A 23,892-nucleotide genomic window follows, 5' to 3' on the forward strand; every position below is an offset into this window, starting at 1 on the left:
ATGGAGAAGGAGACTGTAGACTAAGACTAATAACAGACGTGGAAAACACCAGGTAGACCGAGCAATCAAACGAGACTGCAAGACCAGGCTGACCAACCTGTGAACTGCATGATTTGATTACAAGAAGGCCTATGACTCAATGCTCCATACCTGGATCCTATAATGCTTAGACCTATACAAGACCAACAGGACCTAAGAGCCTTCATCAGGAACTCAATGGGAATGTGGTGGACAACACTAGAGGCCAACTTGAAGCCCATAGCACAACTCACCATCAAGCGTTGGATCTACCAAGTAGATGTTCCGTCCCTGCTGCTGTTCTGCATAGGCCTGAACCCCCTCAGTAAGATCATTGACAAGACTGGCTACGGATACTGACTACAGAATGGAGCAGTTGTCAGCCACCTCCTGTACATAGATGACATCAACATGTATGCCAAGAGTGAATGAGACATGAATTCACTGATCCACATTAAAAAGGATATACAGCAATGACATTGGAATGTCGTTCGGACTCAAGAAATGTAGTCGGATGATAACAAAGAAAGGGAAGGTAGTCAGAACTGAGGGGATTGAACTACCAGAAGGCAAAATTGCAGACAAAGAGGACAGTTGCAAGTACCTGGGGATCCCACAGGCAAATGGGAACTATGAAGAGGCTGCTACCAACAAGTACCTGCAGACAGTAAGGCAAGTCCTGAGGAGTCAGGTGAACGTTAAGAACAATATACGGGCTATCAACACCTACGCATGATCAGGTACCCTGCTAGGATAATAAGCTAGCCAAAGGAAACAATAGAAACAATTGCATGCAGGGTTTCACCCCAAATCCAGCACCCCGAGGCTGTACGCTAAGCAGAAGGAAAGAGGTTGGGGATTGGTGAGTGTCAGTATTACCATCCAGGATGAGACAATGACCATTCACGAATACATCAGGAAGATTATCCCAGCTGAATGCTCAGTGAATACCTCGGGCATCAGAAACCCAAGAAAGAGGAGGAAGAGGAAGAACCATCATGGAACTACAGGCGCCTGTATGATATGGTATTTACCACGGGCAGATAAAGGAACTGACCGACATCCAGAAATCCTAACAGTGGCTGGATAAAGCTGGACTGAAAGAGAGCACAGAGGCACTAATCATGGCAGCACAGGAACAAGCTCTGAGTACAAGATCCATAGAGGCTGGGGTCTGTCACACTAGGCAAGATCCCAGGTGCAGGCTGTGTAAAAATGCCCCTGAGACAAGGGTCCAAGATTCTAGCAGGCCAGTAGTAATCGGAGCACTAGGAAGTGCAGATCCCAGCAACACAATTGGAGATATCTGTCGAGAAGAACACAGTCCTAGGAACAGCTAAGATACTGTGTAGAACCCGCAAGCTCCCAGGCCTCTGGTTGAGGACTGGGCTTGAAGGATAGATGGCCTGCAAGAGCAAGAGGGGATTTTGTGGGAGTTCTGTTCTCCCTGCCCCAGTGTTTCCCATAGGCAGTGTTTTCAGGCCTAGCCTGTTTCCAGTTTTCAATAAGTTTGTAGTTTTCAGTGTCTCTCTTTGTAGTTTATGTTTTAAATCGCCTGCTGTGGCTGCATGGGAGTGGTGAAGCAGCAGGTTCAGGGCACAGTGCCAGGGAAAGCTGGCTGGCACAGCGGATATCCATCACAGTAAACATGTCTTCCCTATTCCAGTTGCTGCTGTTCCAGAGGAAGAAGAGTGTGTGGTGCTGGGCTGAGATGACAGTTGAAAAGATGAACACTGAAAATCTCTGAATAAAACATTGACTTGCATTGCAACACTGTGTGTAGTTGGGTCCCTCTATCACACCTTCTTCCAGCCAAATAAATGAGTCACTTTTAGTTTTACTAAAACTAGGTCCTTATTTCATTTACACTCATAGTCTCAATAATATAAAGAAACATGGACAGTAACCAACACTTAAACATATCATTTGGACATTTTCTTAGGAATTTGGTATGTTATGGAAGCAAAACTGCACTAAATTTCAAAAAGAGCAGAAGAAATTATGAAAACGTTCCACTATGAAAAAATATAGGACAGTAATTTAGAAGGTAATAATCCATCCAAAGGCAAAGCTGACGATCGATCTTCTATAAGGATGATCTATTGATTCAGTTATAAACATAATGTGTTCAATGATCTTTGATGGAAAATTTTTAAACTGACCTGAGAATTTCCAGTTTACAGTTTGGACTTTCCAGTCCAACAAATAAATACTTCACTCCTGAATCCTGCAGGTCAGAGTTACTCAGGTCCAACTCTCTCAGGCTAGAGGATTGGGAGCTGATAACCAAGGAAAGAGCTTCACAGCTTCTCTCTGAGAAGTTGCATTGACTTAGTCTGAAAAAAATAATATGACCAATAAAAGAAATGCTGGTGTTAAATTGTAACCAGGGTGCAGTGAGGAACTATTATTCTTTAATGCCGTACTTTGATAAAACAACATATAGATGGGCTTGACATTTATTAGCTAGATATTTGATTTGTTAATTAAACAAACAAATATAATTTGACCTCAACCTGACCTCAGCGTATTCAGTTTACAATTTAGACTTTGCAGTCCAGAAGATAGAAGTTGCAGTCCTGAATCCTGCAGGTGGTTGATACTCAGGTCCAGCTCTTTCAGACTTGAAGATTGAGAGCTAAGAACTGAAGACAGAGATTCACAGCATTTCTTGGGGAGGTTACACACACTCAGTCTGGAAATAAAAAAAATCAATAATTAGCAATGATTAATCCAACATTTTAAATAATTCTTATTGCCTTTTGTTTAACAGGTTGTCTTGAAATTTTATAAATAATGAAAAATAATAAGAAACTACAACAAGCACTTGATCTGACCTGAGAATTTCGAGTTTAGAGTGTCGACTATCCACTGCAGCAGACAGCTTTATTACTCCTGAATCTTTCAGGCTGTTGGTACTCAGGTCCATCTCTCTCAGACTAGATGACTGGGAGCTGAGAACTGACAACAAATCTTCACAGACTCTACCTGAGAGGTTACAGCTGCTCAATCTAAAAGCAAGCAAACAAAAATAAATAAACTTAAACATTGTGTCTGGAAAAAATAAAAACATTATAAAATAACACAATTATACCAACAAGGTATAATAAAAGGAAAACAGGGAAGATTTTAATATCTGTGTTTATTCGGGCCAAAATAAGTTCTATTTGTCCCGTCTTGGACCATTTCTCTCATTTAATTCTCTACCTGAAGCAAGCAACTTACGCTTCTTTCCTTTTAATGTCACTAGCCTTAAAAGCCCACTTTTGACTGGCCAGTTTCAGGACATCTGAAAGGGCAGCACTCGGTCCTTAAGAACGGCACCCCTTTAGCTTCTACTTCTGAAAACAAACTTTAAAGAAACTTTCTGGCTCAGGATTGAAAATAAAGTCGTCTCATGCTGATGCATAAATTACAGAACCCGATTCTGGAATATGATAGTGAACATCCACACCATCAAAAATTACAGCAAGATACATCTTTGTTTTTCACATTATTAGACTCATTACTAGGGCTGGGCCATATCATACCATTCACGGTAATACCGGTATAACGATGGGCAATGATAAGAAAATGAAATATCGCGATAGAATATGGGTAAAACACACATGCGCAGTGCCTTTGTTTTCATATGCACATGGCAGATGCTGCGATGCCGCTGCAGTTTTGGTGGTGGTGATGTGTACGGCTGGCAGTGGGAGAGCTGCAGCCGTTGAATTTACTGTTACAGAAACCATTACAGTTACCGTTTAAAAAGGTGGTATTCAGAATACAGTTACTTTGCTGAAATAAAGGGATTACACTGCGGTATTTTCCTGTTTCATATGTTCAGCTATGCCCTCTCTATTTTGGTTTCCACGCCCCAAACAAAACACGCATTAAGAGACTCTAATAGCTATGTCTCAATCTCACGGCCCATGTCACTTCTACTTGTGGCCTGCATAAGGACGTGAAGAAATTTAATTTAAAAAAATTATTCACAGAAATGATTTAAATGATAAATGGCCTGTATTTATATAGCGCTTTAATAGTCCCTAAGGACCCCAAAGCGCTTTACACATCCAGTCATCCACCCATTCACACACTGGTGATGGCAGCTACAGTGTAGCCACCCTGGGGCGCACTGACAGAGGCGAGGCTGCCGGACACTGGCGCCACCGGGCCCTCTGACCACCACCAGTAGGCAACGGGTGAAGTGTCTTGCCCAACGACACAACGACCGAGACTGTCCGAGCCGGGGCTCGAATCAGCAACCTTCCGATTACAAGGCGAACTCCCAACTCTTGAGCCACGATCACCCCGATTTAATATGAAGGCAATAGGCAGAGTGTTACAGGCATAGCCCTAAAGAATGTAGCTTCATGGGCAGTGTAGTCCATGCTACAGGGAGAATGGACTGCTATACCCGTTATGTGTCTGTGAGCGTGAGGAGGGAGAAAAAGGAAAAGTATGAGCTGTCACCGAGCAGAAACGGGAGCTGAAAGCATGCAAATATAATAATAACCACTGCAGCCAAAAAGAGTGCCTGACGAGCCCAGTTGTAAGTAAGCTATTAAGACCCAGCTGTACACTTTTTTTGTGTTTTTCTCTGAAACAATAAGTTCCATTGGAGCAGCCTTTCAATGCCTCTCTGTCTCTCGCTAGCAATTTGACCTAGACAACAAAGTAAAGCTAGTTTTCGGCTGTGAGGCCGACACGGAACCCAACGTATTTGCTAGAGGGGGGGATTCCTTCATCCCCATTTGCTACGCAGCATCAAGATTTTCTAGTACCAAACTTCCGGCACCGAGATGTCTGCCTCTTTCTGAGTGGACAGTTTCACTGCATTTATCATCACAAAAGCAGCAGCAGCAAACCTTCTGGCATTGAAGTGCCAGGTTCTTCTGTAGTAACATTCAGATGTGTAGTGATTTTGGTGAAATTCGGGGGGTGAATGTAGCATATGTGTTAAATACTTCTGAATTTCACCAAAACATCTTGCCTATGTCTGTGTGTGTTGTGTGGTTGTGTGCTGCGTGATAACGTAGGCATGTGCATGTGTGCCCCGGTCACAGCTCCTTTCAGCATTGCCAGAGGTAAGTCATTGTCATGTTGCTCTGAGCTAACAAAAGTTCCCTAAGGCCTCAAGCTGCAATTTGAATATACCCAAACTGCTGTGTTTTGGTCAGTTGTTAACAGACTCATTTGGTGCAATTTTGGTAGGAGGCTAAGTTCACTAATACAAGTTTTTAATAAGTTTTAGACCAAGGATGCAGCTGTAGTACTTGCATGCTAAGTTAGCCTGATCACTAGCGGGAGCTGAAAGGAATCGCTGCCATATTTTGTTAACGGCATGCACTATGTTCTGTCAGGAGAGGTGTCCTAGCAGGTGCGTGACACACACAGATCACAGACCTGAATTTCTATGTGTTGCAGGTATCGAGATGGTTTTTTGTTCCGGGAATGTGGTTTTTCATTGATTGTGTTTGTGGTACAGTGTTGTATTGCCTGTTGAATGGCGTTTATTAATATGAATGTATTTGAGTTTAACGTTTGAATTATAAGCACCAAAATGTTGGGTCCTGGTCCTCAAGATGGCACAGCCACGTCCAGACGCCTTCCTGACCGCTCCGCTCCGACTATCCACTTTTCTTGTTTTTTACTTATTTTTTGCACTGGTTTACATTCCAAAATCCTCTAGTCTTATAGTATACGACGGCAGATCACTTGTAAACATCAGTGACAAGGTTGCACATCTAATCTTGGACACTTTTAAACCTGACCCATCCTGGCTGCCAGAGATTCTACACGGCGCGGAGAACAACAAAGAACGGGCCGCTCATCCGAGGCATAGAACAAAGAAGCGCCGGGGGAAACGCGCTGGCATTAGGAACAGACTGAGACAGCAGGTGCATCGCGCACCACTGCCCAGTATCCTACTGGCCAACGTACAATCCATGGAGAACAAGCTCGATGACCTAAGAGCAAGAGTCACCTTCCAACGTGACATGAGGGACTGCAACATTCTGTGCTTCACGGATACATGGCTGACCCCCACCATGCCGGACCAGGCCGTAACTCCGTCGGATTCATTCTTTGTGCTGCGCGCGGAAAGAACGGCAGAGTCGTACAAAACCAAAGGTGGAGGAGTGTGCTTCATGGTAAACAGAAAGTGGTGTGATGCCAGGAGCATTTCTACTCTTTCCAGCAGCTGCTCGCCACATTTGGAATTCCTGAGCATTAAGTGCCGCCCTTTCTATCTGCCCTGTGAGTTCACCTCGGTCATCGCCACAGCGGTCTACATCCCACCCCAAGCGGACACAGGTATGGCTTTGTCCGAACTACATGATGTGCTGAGTTCGCTTCAAAACAAGGATCCGGGCGCAGCCCTCATTGTAACAGGAGACTTTAATAAAGCGAACCTCAGACAAGTCATGCCAAACTTTTACCAGCATGTCTCGTGTCCAACAAGGGGGGATCGAATTTTGGATCACTGCTACACGCCATACAAGCAGGGCTACAAAGCTGTCTCACACCCGGTTTTGGGAAGTCTGACCACAACGCCATCTTCCTCATTCCCCAGTATAAACAAAACATACGGAGGGAAGAAGTAACCACGAGGGAGGTGAAACGGCGGTCTGCCCAATCAGAAGCTACGCTACAAGACGCACTCGACGACGTCGACTCGGACATGTTCAGAGCATGCGCAGTTGACATCAACGAGTTTACGGAAGTAGCAGTATGCTTCGTCAATATGCTAGCAGAGGAGATTATCCCCACTGCGAGAGTCACCACATTCCCAAACCAGAAACCGTGGATGGACAGATCGATCCGCGCTGCAGTAAACGCCAGGACCGCCACCTACAACGTGGGTCTCGCCACTGGCGATATGAGCGCCTACAAAGCGGCCTCATACGGTGTGCGGCGCGTGGTGAGAGATGCCAAACGCCGGTACTGGGAGCGTGTGGAGTCCCGCTTCCACCAGGGCGACACACGGAGTATGTGGCACGGACTACGCACCATTACAGACTACAAACCCAGGGACACTGTGCCGATCAACGCCGACTCTGCATTCACCAATGAGCTGAACCAGTTCTACACCCATTTTGAGGTTAGCCAGGAGGCTAATGCCATCTACCGCCTGACTACCGAGGACAGTGACGTCATCAGCGTTAGACCGGTGAACAGCTTCGCGGAGCATGATGTCTGAGCGGCATTGAGGAGTGTGAACACAAGGAAAGCGGCGCGGCCAGACGGCATCACCGGCCGTCTGCTGCGCTGCTGTGCTGACCAGCTAGCAGGTGGTCCCCATATGCTTCAAAAGATCCACCATCATCCCGGTGCCCAAGAACAGCAAACCCTCATCCCTGAACGATTACTGGCCAGTTGCGCTGACCTCGGTAGTAATGAAGGTGTTTGAGAGGCTGCTGAAGAACATCATCTCCTCCTCCATCCCAGACACCACAGATCCGCTCCAGTTCGCCTACCGACCCAACAGATCCACTGAGGACGCCATCGCCCACGTCCTGCACACCACCCTCAGCCACGTGGACAAGAAACAGGGTAACTATGTGAGAATGCTGTTTGTTGATTACAGTTCAGCATTTAACACAATAGTGCCCAGCAGACTGTTCACAAAGCTGAGGGATCTGGGACTCAACAGCCGTCTGTGCGCGTGGGTGTTGGACTTCCTCACTGGCAGAACTCAGGTGGTGAGGGTGGGTAGGTGTGTCTCCGACAGCATCACCATCAACACAGGAGAACCACAGGGGTGTGTCCTCTCGCCACTGCTCTACTCCCTCTACACTTCAGACTGTGTGGCTACCCACGGCTCCAACACCATTGTGAAGTTTGCTGACGACACAGTGGTGTTGGGTGCCATCTCCAACAACGATGAGGCGGCCTACATGGACGAAGTGGAGAATCGGGCATCATGGTGCCAGGACAACCACCTCCAGCTGAACGTCGGCAAGACCAAGGAGCTGGTGGTGGACTTCAGAAGGAGTCAGCACAGAGACTACAAGCCCATTATCATCAATGGAGCTCCAGTGGAGAGGGTGCAGTCCTTTAAGTATCTTGGCGTCCACATCTCCTCAGACCTGACATGGGCTGCCCACATTCAGGTCCAGACCAAAAAGGCTAGGCAGCGCCTGTATCACCTAAGACAACTGAGGAAGTTCAGGGTCTCTCCAAAGATCCTCAGGATCTTCTGTACAGGCGCTATGGAGAGCATCCTCACACAGAACATGACATCATGGTTTGGGAACAGCTGTGTGAAGGACCAAAAAGCTCTCCAGAGAGTGATCCATACAGCAGAACGCTGCTGCAGGATTGCTCTCCCCCTGCTTCAGGACACCTACACCAGGAGATGCCGGACTAGAGCAACGCAGATACTGAAGGACCCGTCCCATCCTGGCAACAAACTGTTCCAACTTCTACAATCTGGTAGAAGGTTCCGCATCATCCGGGCAAGGACAGAGAGACTCAAGAGGAGCTTCTATCCTCAAGCCATCCGGGCCCTAAACCAACTGCCTCCCCCAACACACACACACACACACACACACACACACACACACCCGCCCTCTCACATCATCTATAATTGACTGAGACTCTCCTCCAGACACTCAATTCCTTTAACTTTAAATATGTTTATATTGTCCATTCTGTAAAATAGTCAGATGTCTATTCATATTAATGTACAGAATTCACCTGCTTGCTCCTTCTACTGCACATTCACCCAATGTATATACTATATATATATATATATATATATATATATATATATATATATATATATACATATACATATTTATAATGTTATTCCTCTACAGCAGCAACATGCTTTTCTACCAACGTATTGCCAGTTTCCCTTCCCTCTATCCCTTTTTCACAAAAGTATGCAGCAGCATACTTTTGGAACCAGGATGCCAGTTTCTCTTCCTCTATCTGTCCTATGCAAATGCAGCTGCAAGCTTTGGCACCGGGATGACAGCTTCTTCCAAAGCTGCTTACCATCACTTCTGTTCATTTCAGAAATCGTCATGGTAGTTATCGCTACCTTAACCAAAGTAAATTGTCGCCTAGGTGCTTGCTTATAGGTGGTGTTGCAAAAAGCAGTTTCACCCCGGTTCGTATATTCATCAGGCCTCCAGAAAGAACACCGGGACTCAGTAGTCAATTAACAATACCTTTATTAATACACACTTATTGATTATACCTTCTAGAAGGGAGATGTACAGAACCCCGGACTTTCTCTGCAGATCTCAACTCCTTTGTCTGTTACATGCAGTTTTGTATAAGTGACCCCCTTCTAATCCCTCTATGAGGTGCCATAAAACTAAGCACTATGTTTACATGTTTGTGTGTGTGCGAGCACGTGAATGCCTACATGTGCGCGTTCCCCCGTGTCTATGTGAGTGCTCGTGAGTGACTATGTGCGCATACCTGTGTGTATGTGTGTGCACGTGAGTGAGTGTGCATGTGGGTGTGGGTGCGTAAGAATTAAAGCACTGTAGGTGTGTGTGTCTCTATATAGTGACTCCCCGGAGGTCATAAAACCCCATCTCCGTTCCAGACCACAGTTATCAAGTTACAAATGTTGAGACCCCCACACAGGTATTCTCTGGGGAATTTCCACTCAGCATTAACTCTTCTTTGTCTTACATTCACAGTTCAACTGGGGGAGGGTCTCCTAAAATCTACTCCTAAGTTTATGACACAGTCAGGCCTTTATTACATCCAGGGCAGTGTCAGTGTCTCTACAATAGTTCTATCCTATCTAACACATTCCTAAACCCTAAAATAAGCTAAACATTCCTACAGTGGTTATACGATTGTTGGGTTTTTCCTCTAGATATTATCGTAGGGTCTTAAAGCATCTGTCACTGAAAACTGAATTACTTCAAAGGTCTTCAACCCTCATAATGCAGGGTTTTTACTGCCCTAGGGAATGCCTTCTTTGGGGATCTGCCAGGACGGGGAGCAGCCACCAGTCTCCTTCGAGGCTTTCCCCAAGCTGCAGCTCAATTCTGTCTGAGCTTTACCTACTAAAATGCTATCAAAACCTAAAATGAGGATGCTGGCCCAACTAGTGAATGATTGGACATCTGTATAGCTGAGCACCAATGGTGTGTGTCTTACAAATGGCTGGGCATTAATCTGTTCAGACCAGCGTCTACCACCCCCAGACTGGTGGGGCAGCTTAAAAAAAAACTTTAAAGTTGATTGTAAGTTTGATTTGTAAGTTCATTCATGAGGATGAACGCAATTTGAATCACTGGTTGGACCCTTTGTTTTTTGCAGGGCATGAGGTGCCCCAGGCCTGCACTGCATTTTCTCCCTTTGAGATTCTGTTTGGTAGAAAAGCGCAGGGTGTGTTGGACCTAATGAAAGACTACTGGGCACAAAGCCCAGCTAAGAATTAAAGTCAATAAATTCTGGACCTGAGAGTCAAGATATACAGTTTGAGGTTGTCACGAGAGAATTTACTCACTCACATCCTGGGCCATCTGACCTCAGGAATTCACATGACAAGGTGGGGCCAGGTTTCACAGTGAGCTCACCTGAAACCCTGGCGGATTAGGTCCCACACCCGCTTTCACAAATTGGCTCATGTGATTAGGTAGAGGATCATCAGGGGGTCCTTTGTCCCCCTTTGGGGGGAAATTCCCACTGGGTTTAAATCTGGGACTCCCCACCAATTGACCCTTAGAACTGAGGATGCTTCTCGGATGAGAGGTGAAAAGTCTTCAAGCAACTAAAAGAAGTCCAGGCGCTTTTCTTTCCAAGCTCCTTAGTCTACAATGACCTGGATGACTGAGAACCTTCACAGACACAGGTCTATACAGTTCAGTGTTGATTTCAGCAATGTAAATGATGTGTCATAGTTTAACACCTACCCAAAGTGGATCTGTACTTTGATAACAACTGCATATACAAATGTCTCAGAAATCCTAATACTTTCCACTGCTGTGACACATTAAAGGTATGATATACCTGACTGAGTATATCAGTGGGTCTGTCGTATACCACAACAGACCCACTGACATTTCCATGCTTCGCACCATGCTTTATTTACACAAGCTATTTACACACAAGAATGCTTGCTTGCATGACTTCTCGGCTGCAGCTCTCTTCCTGCCAGCCACACGTACACAACAACAAGAACGCAATCAAAGGGAGGAACAGCTTTTTATGCCACCGAGATGTTGTAGATGCTGCGCAGGTGCATCCATAACACCTGCAGTGGCATCACAGATGATGTCCCGCCACAGTGTTGCGGTTTATATCCAATATTTTTTTAAAGGGGCCAAAATCATTACAATGTTTATGTAAAAATAGGAATGAGTACAAATGTACTTACAGAGCTGTGTTGGAGGCTTTGACCACTGGCAGCAGCTTCAGAAGAGCCTCCTCTGAAGATGAGTATTTCTTCAGGTCAAACACATTCAGATCTTTTTCTGATGACAGTAAGATGAAGACCAGAGCTGACCACTGAGCAGGAGAAAGTTTATCTGTAGAGAGACTTCCTGATCTCAGGGATTGTTGGATCTCCTCCACTAGAGAATGATCACTCAGTTCATTCAGACAGTGGAACAGATTGATGCTTTTCTCTGCAGACAGATTCTCACTGATTTTCTCCTTGATGTACAGTGCAGTGTCCTGATTAGTCTGTAAGCTACTTCCTTTCTGTTTCAACAGGCCTCGTAACAGAGTCTGATTGGGCTGCAGTGAAAATCCCAGGAGGAAACGGAGCAACAAGTCCAGGTGTCCATTAGGACTCCGTAAGGCCTCATTAACAGCACTCTGGTAGAAGTGTTTCTCTGCAGATTCTGTTATTTGAGACTTGAAGATTATTTGTTGTTCTTCCAGCAGATTGAGTCCAGACTTGATGAAGGTCAGATGGACATGAAGAGCAGCCAGAAACTCCTGAACACTCAGATGGATGAAGCAGAACACCTTGTCCTGGTACAGTCCTCTCTCCTCTTTAAAGATCTGTGTGAACACTCCTGAGTACACTGAGGCTGCTCTGATATCGATGCCACACTCTGTCAGGTCTGATTCATAGAAGATCAGGTTTCCTTTCTGCAGCTGATCAAAAGCCAGTTTTCCCAGAGATTCAATCATCTTCCTGGTCTCTGGACTCCAGTGTGGATCTGTCTCAGCTCCTCCATCATACTTCACCTTATTCACTTTGGCCTGAACCACGAGGAAGTGGATGTACATCTCAGTCAGGGTCTTGGGCAGCTGTCCTCCCTCTCTGGTTTTCAGCACATCCTCCAGAACTGTAGCAGTGATCCAGGAGAAGACTGGGATGTGGCACATGATGTGGAGGCTTCGTGATGTCTTGATGTGGGAGATGATCCTGCTGGCCTGATCCTCATCTTTGAATCTCTTCTTGAAGTACTCCTCCTTCTGTGGATCAGTAAACCCTCTGACCTCTGTCACTCTGTGAACATACTCAGGGGGGATCTGATCAGCTGCTGCAGGTCGTGTGGTTATCCAGATATGAGCATAGGGAAGCAGTTTCCCCCTGATCAGGTTTGTGAGAAGTACATTAACTGCAGTGGGCACTGTAACATCAGTCACACTCTCAGTGTTGTGGAAGTCCAGGGGAGGGCGACACTCATCGAGACCATCAAAGATGAACATAACCTGGAAGTCTTCAAAGCTGCAGATTCCTGCTTTTTTGGTTTCAGTAAAAAAGTGATGAACAAGTTCCACCAAGCTTAACTTTTTCTGTTTTAGCACATTCAGCTCTCTAAAAGTGAATGGAAATATGAACTGGATGTCCTGGTTGGCTTTGTCTTCAGCCCAGTTGAGACTGAACTTCTGTGTTATGACTGTTTTCCCAATGCCAGCCACTCCTTTTGTCAGCACTGTTCTGATTAGTTCCTGTTTTTCGGGTGAGTCTTTAAAGATGTCTTCTTGTTTGATTGTTGTTTCTGGTCTGTCTGGTTTCCTGGATGCTGTTTCAATCTGTCTGACCTCATGTTCATCATTGACCTCTGCAGTCCCTCCCTCTGTGATGTAGAGCTCTGTGTAGATCTGATTCAGAAGGGTTGGGTTTCCTGCTTTAGCGATCCCCTCAAACACACACTGGAACTTCTTCTTCAGTTTGGACTTAAGTTTAGGCTGACAATTCTGAAGAGCATCTGAATAAAAAAACATTAAAAAATACATATCCAGTCAAACCTGGTCTGAGGGTGCTATGTGAAGAACTTTGCCCGCTGTTCAGCCTATTATATTTGTTATATTTTTTATGCTCATTCTACCCAAAATTCATCAAAAAGAGCTCCGGGATTTCCTAAATGTAATTCCTGAAAACAGTCACATTAAATGCTTCAAACCCACAAAATACTGAATTACTTTACAGCTTGTCATATGTACCCAATCCTAACATACTTTACTTAATATATGTAAATTTTGCATTTTCTTTTTCTTTCATGAAGCACTCGAGTCAAATGAGTGACGCTGTTCATTTTTTTAAGGCAATCAGTTTCCATGGTTTTACCAAGTGAAGAAGACTGGCATTTATTTAAATACTGCTCACATTTGATGTTCTAAGTAGTTTCATAGGTTTATAATAATTATCAAAATACCTCCATGTCCTTTGGAAAATATTTTGCAGCCTTTCAACACATCCAAACATATGTTATAGAATGAAGTTTCTTACAATTAATTCTGAGGTTTCACACTTTTATACCTCAACAAGCTGAAAGGTGACCATTCATATAGAGATAAATGAACTTACCTTGCAGAGCAGATGGATCAGAGTATAAATGCAGTTGAAAGAAGAGAGAAGGATCTATGGTCTGAAGGTGTCTGATCATTATCTTGCATGCTTTGTCTCCTTTTTTCCTCACTGTGTCAATAAAGCAACGTGCCTTATCAGCTCTAATAGGGTTCCCCTCCAATATCGATTCTTTCTCCAAATCATTGAAGACACTTTCTGTTACAAGGGCCTCAAGCAGCTGTATAAGAATTTCTGGTGAGACCCTCCACACAAAGGTTGTCCGTACCCTGGCAAGCTCCTCCTCTACAGGAACAAGAAAGAGCTATAAATGTACATCTCACTCACTCTTTTAATAAACAGTGCCAAAGAATAATTAAGACATGATGCAAAAGAGACATAAAAAATCCCCCCTGTTGGTGTTCTAGACCTTGACGCTCAGGTCCTCTACAAGAGGGCTGGGAGCTTGAGGGTCCTGTGCAGTATCTTAACTGTTCCTAGGACTGCGCTCTTCTCGACAGACATCTCCAATTTTTTTCCTGTGATCTGCTGGAGCCACTCTCCTAGCTGAGGAGTCACTGCACCTAGTGCTCAGATTACCACTGGGACCACTGTTACCCTCACCCTCCACATCTCCAGGAGATTCTTCTCTGAGCCCTTGGTACTCCTCCAGCTTCTAATGTTCCTTATTCCTGATGTTGCTGTCATTCGGTATCGCTACATCTATGACTACGGCCCTCTTGTTCTGCTTGTCTACCACCACTATATCCGGTTGGTTAGTGTAATGGAATTTTTGAGTGATGTCTGTACCACATATCTGCAATAAACACAAGATATTTTGCTCTGATGTAGCAAAACTATCATCTGTCTACAGTCAGTAATGAACACATTACAGTAAAATCACCTTAAGGATTATATTGTCATGGTCCCCGTGCCTGCCTGGCTGGCCCTATGTGGCTACATGTGTTTTGCTTTTGTCTCGCTCTCTCTCTACTTGCTGCCTGGGCGGAGGTCATTGTGGGCTCCCGCCCCTGGCCTTCACCACCTGCAACCAATCACCTGTGGCTCCTCACCTTGTTTGCTCTCGCTACTTAAGGCAGTGACTGAGAGCACCTTGCCGCTGGATTATTGAGTAATGCTCGTCAGTGCTACTTTAGCCTATGCCAATTTTGAGTTCTCTTCGTGAAAGTTCTCCGTGTTAATTCCTGATCTCTGTATACAGATTCTTCGTGCTCGGTTTGGAAGTTTGGACACCAAAGCCTGTTCATGAGTGCCGCAGGGAGAGTGGCGTGTGTGAGCCTGCACCTGCTGTTTTTGGCTGGAAGACAAGTGGAAAGATGCTCAGCACCAGCGGGTCGGGTTACTGGTCCCTATAATAATGCGCCAGAGGACACTCCAGGGCTCTGCTTTTTTCTGTCTGTCTCTGTGTGGCTCTGCTGTCTTTGCCTAAGACTCTACACCCCAGGGTTTGCTTTGCTTTCTTTGCTATGTGTTGTCTTGCTGTTTTGTATATTTATTTTATTGCTGTCCATATGATTTGGTGTATTAAACAGTGTTCCAAGAATTCTGCTCTTTTCCAGAAGTTCTTTTTTACTGATTTAACTGATTTAAATTGGATCTATAAAAAAAACAAAAAACAAAAAAAAACTTGGAGCTCCACATCGTAGGTGGAATAAGGTTATCATGTTGGATTTAAAATTTGTGACCACATTAGCCATCATCATTTTGTTCGTGTATATCGGGAAGTCCCACAGGATCTTAGCTCAGACATTCTCCACCACCCTAGGGGGCATCTCCTATTTTGACCTCTGGACTTCCAGGCCATATTTGGCACGGATGTTTCTGTATACTCTGCTGGCCACTTGTTTATGGCGTTCCATGTATGCCCTGCCTGGTACCATCTTGTGCCCTGCTGTTATGTTCTGGATTCTCTCAGGGTCATCTTGACACAACCTGCACCTGGGGTCTTGCCTGGTGATAGACCCAAGCCTCTATGGATCTTGTACTCAGAGCTTGTCCCTGTGCTGCCATGATTAGTGCTGCTGTGCTGTCTTTCAGTCCAGCTTTGTCCAGCCACTGGTAGGACGGCCAGTTCCTCTATCTGCCATTGGTACAAATCATACCATGCAAGCGCCTTCATATTTCTCTCTCTTGATCATGTCTGTGGTAGGCTTAATTATCTAGGGGGGTTATCTAGGACCCTTACTGGATACAAAATTGAACTTCCTTTCAACTCCCGCTCTGAAGACATATAGTTTTGCAATATCCTACCTGCTGATGCTGTTTTGGCTGATGGTTCCCTCTGCTTCTCTTTTATCATATTTCTACAAAAAAAACATGAGTTGATCATTTTTTTCACAAGAAATGAAGTTTCTGTCAGTTACTGTCCTAAATTAATGAATATGATGGAAGACACTGTGACAAACATTTAGTGCATGCGCCATATACACCCCAAACTGGTGTTGGCAGTGCAGTAATTAAAATAAAGTCCAATGTAATTCAAGGTTTCATTTTTTGAAGCACATTTAGAACACCTTGTCAAGCCATGGGGGGGATTACAAATCTATGAAGGCAGAGCAGGTTCTTAGTTCTTAACTGTTGCAAATCGGCAACGTCTGCCTCGAGAGGGTTAAAGGGTGTGAATTAGACAGGTTTAAAAAAAGATGTAATTGTAATGAAAATAACATGAGATTTTTGAGAATTATTCAACATAATATAAGAGAAAGGTTTTTTCAATTATTTTCACGGTCACACACTGTCAGACTCTGCAACCATTTTTGCACAGTCTGACAGTACTTGCGTCAACTTCGGCCTGCTTAATATCCGTTTGCTCACGAACAAGGGACATCTCATCCAGGATCTCCTCACAGGCCGTAAGTTTGAATTTTTCTGTTTAACTGAGACATGGATACAGCCTAATAGCAGTTAGTAATAATAAAAATAGTTCCGGACTTACTCCGTCCAACTGCACTGCTGACTAACTACCAATCTCTGATCATCTGCTTCTCTCTTTTGATATCCAAATGACTTTTTCCATAATCAAGAACCCTCACACTATTTCCTTTGGGAATATCAAGACAACAAATCTTGATATCCTTTCTTCTGCTCTTTCTAGCTGTTTGTCTCTTAACAACATATTCTATTCAAAATGATTTGATCTGTTATTATAATCATAGCCTCAGCAGTATTTTGAATTCTCTTGCTCCACTAAAAACCAGACCTGTATCTATTTTCAGTCTGCACCCCGGTACTCACCTGAACTCCGACTTCTGAAAGCAAAAGGCCGACGACTTGAACGTCTCTATAAGAAAACCAGCCTTACTGTTCATAAGGAAATGTTCAATAATCATGTTTTATAAGGAGCATATCAATCGAACTAAATATGACTATTACTCTACCATTATCTGCTCAAGTGGAGATTCTACCAAGACACTGTTCTCACTATTCAATTCTTTTCTCACCGCCACCAGATTTTCTACCTGTCCAGCTCTACTCGTCTAACTTTTACGACTCTATAATGCTATTCTTCAGTGAAAAAATTCATAAGGTACACCAAGACCTGGTTCCCGATGTTTCATGTAGCCCCTTCTCCATAATCCCACCCCCATTGCATTGCCTATCTGCCTTCCAACTGCCATGTGTCACTGATATCTCTTCTACCTGTCAGCTTGAACCTGTTCCTACAGTCCTAGACAAGGCCTGTGTTAGGTCTAAACTCACAGACCTCGCTGTCTCAGAGACCTGTCACTGCGAACAAAGCAGACACTCAGAGCTCAGTTGGTTTTCTTGCCGGAAGGGGAAGCGTCTGTAGGGAACGCCAGGACTGACATAATGAATTAATTACATACACCATTAAATAATTAATTAAATGTGACAATAATTCATTAAAATTGGAAATAATTAATTAAATGAATTTAATGATGTATTTATTTAATTCATTTGAGCACTTTGGTCCCCTTCAGCTCTCACCCTGAAATAATTTCATCTCTCAGCCTTGCCCATCAAATTAAGGGGGCGGGGTTAATGGGGCCACTGCAGCTTCTCTAACATCTGATTGGTTGCCATGTAAAGTAAGTCAAGACAGGTCAATCCTAGATAATTGATTGCTGGTGTGGACTTGGGGTAACCAGGTATCTCAGGCTGTGTCCCAATTCAGGGTCTGCACGCTTGAAGTACGCATTTTAAGTGCGATTACGTCACCGCCACGCGACGACGGCTGTACCAATTCGAAGTGTACTTCAAATGCATACTCCAAATGCGCCGTCGATGTCTCCAAATATCAAGCGTGGTCTGGTGCACGCTTCGTGGTCCCATATATCCCACAATTCATTGCGCGGCAGTGGGTGTGGATAATTTTGCCGCAAAATACGGCAGAAGGGAGCGGCCGAAGAGTGAACTGTCAAAAGTAAGTATTGAATATGATGTCACTTATTCATGTGCGAATGTTTAATAACGAAGAACATAAAAACATTACTGTTGGCCACATGTCGGCAAAGTTATGTGACATTAGTGATGTTTGTTACAGAGAATGTGATGATTTTATGCGTAATTAAAGTCAGTCATATATCCACAAACACAACAAGCTGAAAGTCAGTGATGCTGCTCAGTTTGCAGTCCTGAATATGACGGCACAAGCAGGATTCACTGCACTGTTAATGTTAGCTATGTTATATTGCTGCCTCTGTTCGGTGGTGTCGAGCCAAACGGACTTTAACGTGTGTTTGAACGAGCTGACGGTTCACTCGTTAAGCTGAAAGAAAGATGCTTTAATCACAGGAGTCACACATGTGTCCACTGGACCATCTGGGAACTCTTCTTGTTTAGCACTCGTAATAACACAAACACTAAATCCTCCTTCTCTTGTGCTGTTTTGTAGCAGTGTATACACCTGAGACTGTCACCTGTCTGTCTGTCCTGCACTCTCTCTCTGTTTCTTTCTCTCTGATTGTGGAATAAAAGTATGAACATGTATTTATAAGTTACACTTGTGTTTGAATCCTGCAGCTTATCACACATTTGATTTCCATGTGTGACGACTGCAAGTGTCCAGAGTGAGGACAGACTGAGGGACCCACTGCTGCACATCATCTGTGAGGCTTTGCACCCCTGATGATCCACCAGGACAAACTCAGCAGTGTGTGAGGAAGAGGAGGAGGAAGAGCCAGCAGCAGCTGACAGATGGAGAGAATAGACAGACTGTTCCCTGTTTGTGAAGGACTGCTAGGAAAGTTTAACATAACTAATTGTCTGTCCTGAATCAGTCTTATTAGGTAATGTTCAAATAATGTTATCATCCCAGTGTTTTCAGTGTGGGAGAAAGTACTCAGGGCCTTCAAGTTACACACTATGAAAGGCAGCAACAAGTTTAATATTCAGAAACCTAAAGTATGTATCAGCAGCAGAATGGAGCTAAAAATAAATGTTTGTTTCAGTTCTATGAAGCTTTGAGTATTTTGGATTAGTAGCACTGCTGTGTTTGTTGCATCATATTGCTGTAATTGTTTATATGCTTTATATATTCTGAGGTAAGTTGACTTATAGTGTTACATCATATTCTATAAGGATGTTATGTGTTTGTATAGTTTATTAAACCCCGATTCTTTTGTCCCCATGATAGAACAGAGAAAACCGACTCATAGTGTATTAAAATATTGATATTTCTTTTTATTCAATCATCTTCCGGAAGAGAGAGACCCCTGCACAGCTCAAACGCCAGATGCAAGAGCTCTAACATTAGAATCATAAACATTGCTTCATATAGGTTTTATTTTGGTACTTTACACGTCACACAGTCTCAAACATTGCTTATATGGAAAGTTCCTCTTTTCTGGGTCTTATCTATTAATATGCCTGTGCACTAAAACTTCCTGTTTTTCAGTCTGGCTGAGCACTTAGTTTGTGAGTTAAAAGTGGCCTTGCTCTACAAGCCTTCATTATTAAAGTACATAAAACAATATAATGAGCAGATACACATTAAAAAATATTTCTTTTGTTCCTAACAACTTTCTGCCCAGATGACTTAAAGCAGTTATGACATGGTCTGATTTTCTCACCCAATAAAGGAATATTTAATTCAGTCTACTCTTCATTCTATCAGAAACAGTTTTCACAGCTCGTACATTTTCCTTTTTACACATGTATGTAAGCATTGAGCAAATGTAATAATGCCAACATATTAAACGAACAATATTTGTCTCTCAAATATAATACATCTATATATACACTGTCAGAGATACTTGTCTTTGAGTGAAGAGTTAAGGTGATAGGAAATATAAATAACTGCAACTTGAATCTTTGACCCAGAGTTCAGGCTCACTGCTGTAACATACATATATATATATATATATATATATATATATATATATATATATATATATATATATATATATATAAATATATATACATCATAATAATCTGACAATACATATAATATTGGCCATATTATATTTACATTACCACAGTGAGATGATTTTAGTCTCATGAACAACATTAGCTAATTGTTATTTACTAGCTAATCTTAAATGACTGTTCAGTACAGAAATGAAGCCCAACTATCATGTTTTACAGTCCCGTGGTCTCAGCCTCAGATACTCAACTAATCAAAGTGATGTCATGACAAAAATGAATGACCAACAAAACATTTTTTCTCCTTCATTTCTGTCAATCAAAGCTGTATGTAACGTTTCTCGCAGTTAGTATTATGGTTGCTAGGTAACCTGAGCAGCACGACGAAGGCTAGACCGTCCCATTTCACAAGTCTCTCACTTCCGCACTTCTCGTACTTATAATACGCACCGTACGTAGTACCCGTAGTGCGCGTACTTCAAGCGTGCAGACCCTGAATTGGGACACAGCCTCATATTGCATTTCAAATCATAGGCAGCAATGGTGGTGGTGTAAAGTTTTAAAATAATAAATAATAAAAATTTTCTGTCACCTACTACACTGTTAATAGTGTTTTAGCCGTGAATGTAGCAGCGCAATCTTCACATGTCTGGTCAGGTTTTCAACATAGAACGTGTTTGCTAAAGATGTCCAATAACTTTTTGATCCCATTGGTAGTGTGAAAAGGAAAACATACAAAACTTGTGTATTTCTCCAGTTGATTATTGACTTACTGTACCATGAACGCTAAAAGAAGTTGCATTACCTTTAATTGAAGCACCTAGGGCTACTATGAACTGGATAACTAAGAACCAGTAATTGGATAAAGGAGTACTTGGCTTAACATAGATCTGGCTACAGTGCTAAAAAAAGACCTTGGTTTGTTCCAGTTTTCCTCTCAGAGATAATGAATCAGACATCCTAGCTTCATGGAGGGATTTTTTTTTAAATTAAGTAGCAGAAGAGGAATTTCAGTTCTTTAGAAAACAAAGTCTAGATTTTAAGAGAATGTCTAAATAAGACTGATGTGTTTGTAATTTAAATAGGATATTTAGGGTAACAATAAACAGTTAATCAGTTAAAAAAGTACATGTTACTAATATCTTACCTCTCTGCAGAAGACAGTTCTTGTCTTTCAAAACCACTAGAACACCTTTCACACCAGTCACTCTTTAAGGACACAAAGCTGGGTTCAGTGCTAAGTCCCTGATGGATCCTAAAAAGAAAAAAAAAACACCCCTCAAAACATAAAACTCTTCACTGCATGGAGCTATGTGCGATGAGGAAATATACCGGATGACGAATTAAAACATCTATCGTTTCATGTTTATCGTTTGTTTCATGGTGTTGCAAAATACACTGTTTACGACAATATTGTTTTTTTTTTTCTTCTACCGCCTACACAACAATCACATGAAAGGGTATGGAGAGAATTTAGAGATGAGAAGCAAAAAAGAGCCGTCAAGTGCTTAAAGTAAACCTTAGACTCAAACATTAGAACAGGCTTTTCCCCACAGCAAGAAAATAGCAGCCGTTAAAACTTATGTATAAAAATAAATAGTTTTGTGCATTAATCAAAAAACTCGACTCCAGATATATGACACCCAGCTGAAAAAACTTCACCCAAGTCGAGTTGCCCGAGATTAACAGAATATATCGTTATCGGGATATGAGATTTTGGTCATATCGAACAGCTATATCACTGCATATAAACTGCCAATAAGTGTAGTGATAAATTAATACTGACACAAACTTACTCTTTCTTAGATAACTGTCTTCTTTTTGTGAATCCACAAATAAAAAACTTCAAGCAGTTGCACTGTAAGCACACGCAGCTGGTTTCAGGCTCAAGCTCGGGTTCAGGTCCAAGTTCAAGCCCAGGTTGGTTCCTGTGAATACTGATGGAGCAGTGATGTGAGTGCTGGGCTGTGACATGGAGAAGAGTCATGGACAGTTAGAGATGGTCCTCTCACCTTTGAGTGGTTTTAGAGGGAGGGACTCCCTCCTCTCTGTCCTCACACTGATCCATGCTGCTGAATTCACATCAGCTCACACACACTTTCTACCTTCACCTGCAGAGGAAACACAAATAATTCGCGTGCACATCAACTAAAATCCTCCTTTCCATCATTTGTGCTGTCCAAATATCAGCTGCTTCTTTCCTGCTTCATCTCAGTGTCAGCTGAATGCAGTCAGACAGCAGTGTGAGGCAGAGGAAGCTGCAGTCAGCTGCTCTACTTCTACTATCAGTCCACTAGAAGAAGCCATGTAGCACACATCATACATTCACTGATACACACTGACTGCTGTTACTGACAAGCTTCTTTCATCAAAAGCCAAAGTGATCTGAATGAGCAAAATTAAGTTTGCTCATGCAGAAAAACTGCGTGAGCGCAAAGCTGCTGCAGCGTGAGCATAGGAGAAACTCTGGTGAGCGTGGGGGCGTCTTTGTGCGAGTGGCTGCTGGGTTCTGCTTGCCTGGGTTGTTGAATTTACACGCGACCAGTTTAGTTACACATGTGAAAGGAAATAACTTGGATTTTTTTTTTCATATCAGTCTGTTACTGTGAACTATGGAGTGGCAGATTTGTGCTGGAACTAAGCTGCACACAACTGATGTTAGCCACGAAAACATTATAGACTGACTTTAATGGAGAGACCGGAAATAAAAAGACACATTGTTGTGTGAATAAATCAAACATGAGCTGAACAAACAGTAAAGTTCCTAAAGACAAACTGTTAAAGAAGGAAACAAAGCAAACTTACAATATCTTCAAACACACACACCAGCAATAAGCTCCACTCCGTTAAGTTCAGGAAGTGAAAGTAAATTCTTAGCAGGAAGGAAACACGCAGAGAGGTGGTGAGGTGATTCTGGAGCACCTCAGAAACATTTTGATCTCTGGCAGGTTGTCATTTATTTCTGCTGGTTTTCCTGTTTGAACCACAAACATTCAATTCAATTCAATTCAATTTTACTTATACAGCGCCAAATCACAACAGTCCCCTCAAGGTGCTTTATATTGTAAGGTAGACCCTACAATAATAGATAAAGAGAAAAAAAAATGGCCCCCTATGAGAAAGAACTTTTGCGACAGCGGGAAGGAAAAACTCCCTTTTAACAGGAAGAAACCTCCGGCAGAACCAGGCTCAGGGAGGGGCGGCCATCTGCTGCGACCGGTTGGGGTGAAAGAAGGAAAACAGGATGAAAGACATGCTGTGGAAGAGAGACAGAGATTAATAACAGATATGATTCAATGCAGAGAGGTCTATTAACACACAGTGAGTGAGAAAGGTGACTGAAAAAGAAATACTGAATGCATCATGGGAATCCCCGGCAGCCTACGTCTATTGCAGCATAACTAAGGGAGGATTCAGGGTCACCTGGTCCAGCCCTAACTATATGCTTTAGCAAAAAGGATAGTTTTAAGTCTAATCTTAAAAGTAGAGATAGTGTCTGTCTCCCGAATCCAAACTGGAAGCTGGTTCCACAGAAGAGGGGCCTGAAAACTGAAGGCTGTCCCTCCCATTCTACTTTCAAATACTCTAGGAACAACAAGTAGGCCTGCAGTGTGAGAGCGAAGTGCTCTAATAGAGTGATATGGTACTACAATGTCATTAAGATAAGATGGGGACTGATTATTTAAGACGTGGTATGTGAGGAGCAGGATTTTGAATTCAATTCTGGATTTAACAGGAAGCCAATGAAGGGAAGCCAATACAGGAGAAATATGCTCTCTCTTTCTAGTCCCTGTCCGGACTCTTGCTGCAGCATTTTG

General features: G+C 43.1%; 1 protein-coding gene across 1 annotated transcript; it reads right to left on the reverse strand.

Moving 5' to 3' along the window:
* Window positions 1-1,983: 1,983 nt before the first annotated feature.
* Window positions 1,984-22,108, reverse strand: LOC116318191 (NLR family CARD domain-containing protein 3-like). Its single transcript, XM_039608993.1, has 9 exons — window positions 22,087-22,108; window positions 21,871-22,011; window positions 21,222-21,329; window positions 16,001-16,053; window positions 13,751-14,035; window positions 11,360-13,151; window positions 2,856-3,029; window positions 2,540-2,713; window positions 1,984-2,354 (listed from the first exon to the last, which is right to left on the reverse strand). Exons 4-9 carry the CDS (start codon window positions 16,047-16,049, stop codon window positions 2,171-2,173), a joined length of 2,658 nt encoding a protein of 885 aa, XP_039464927.1. The 5' UTR covers window positions 16,050-16,053; window positions 21,222-21,329; window positions 21,871-22,011; window positions 22,087-22,108; the 3' UTR covers window positions 1,984-2,170.
* Between the last annotated feature and the right edge of the window lie 1,784 nt (window positions 22,109-23,892).

Source organism: Oreochromis aureus, linkage group 3 (genome assembly GCF_013358895.1).
Source record: "Oreochromis aureus strain Israel breed Guangdong linkage group 3, ZZ_aureus, whole genome shotgun sequence".
NCBI classification, from domain to species: domain Eukaryota; kingdom Metazoa; phylum Chordata; class Actinopteri; order Cichliformes; family Cichlidae; genus Oreochromis; species Oreochromis aureus.

Coding starts and splice junctions, on each gene's coding strand:
- LOC116318191 (XM_039608993.1), bottom strand. CDS start 16,049: ATGATAAAAGAGAAGCAGAGGGAACCATCAGCCAAAACAGCATCAGCA. Junction 14,036..16,000: donor AGCCAAAACAGCATCAGCAG/GTAGGATATTGC, acceptor TTGTTCCTGTAG/AGGAGGAGCTTGCCAGGGTA. Junction 13,152..13,750: donor TGATCCATCTGCTCTGCAAG/GTAAGTTCATTT, acceptor TTTTTTATTCAG/ATGCTCTTCAGAATTGTCAG.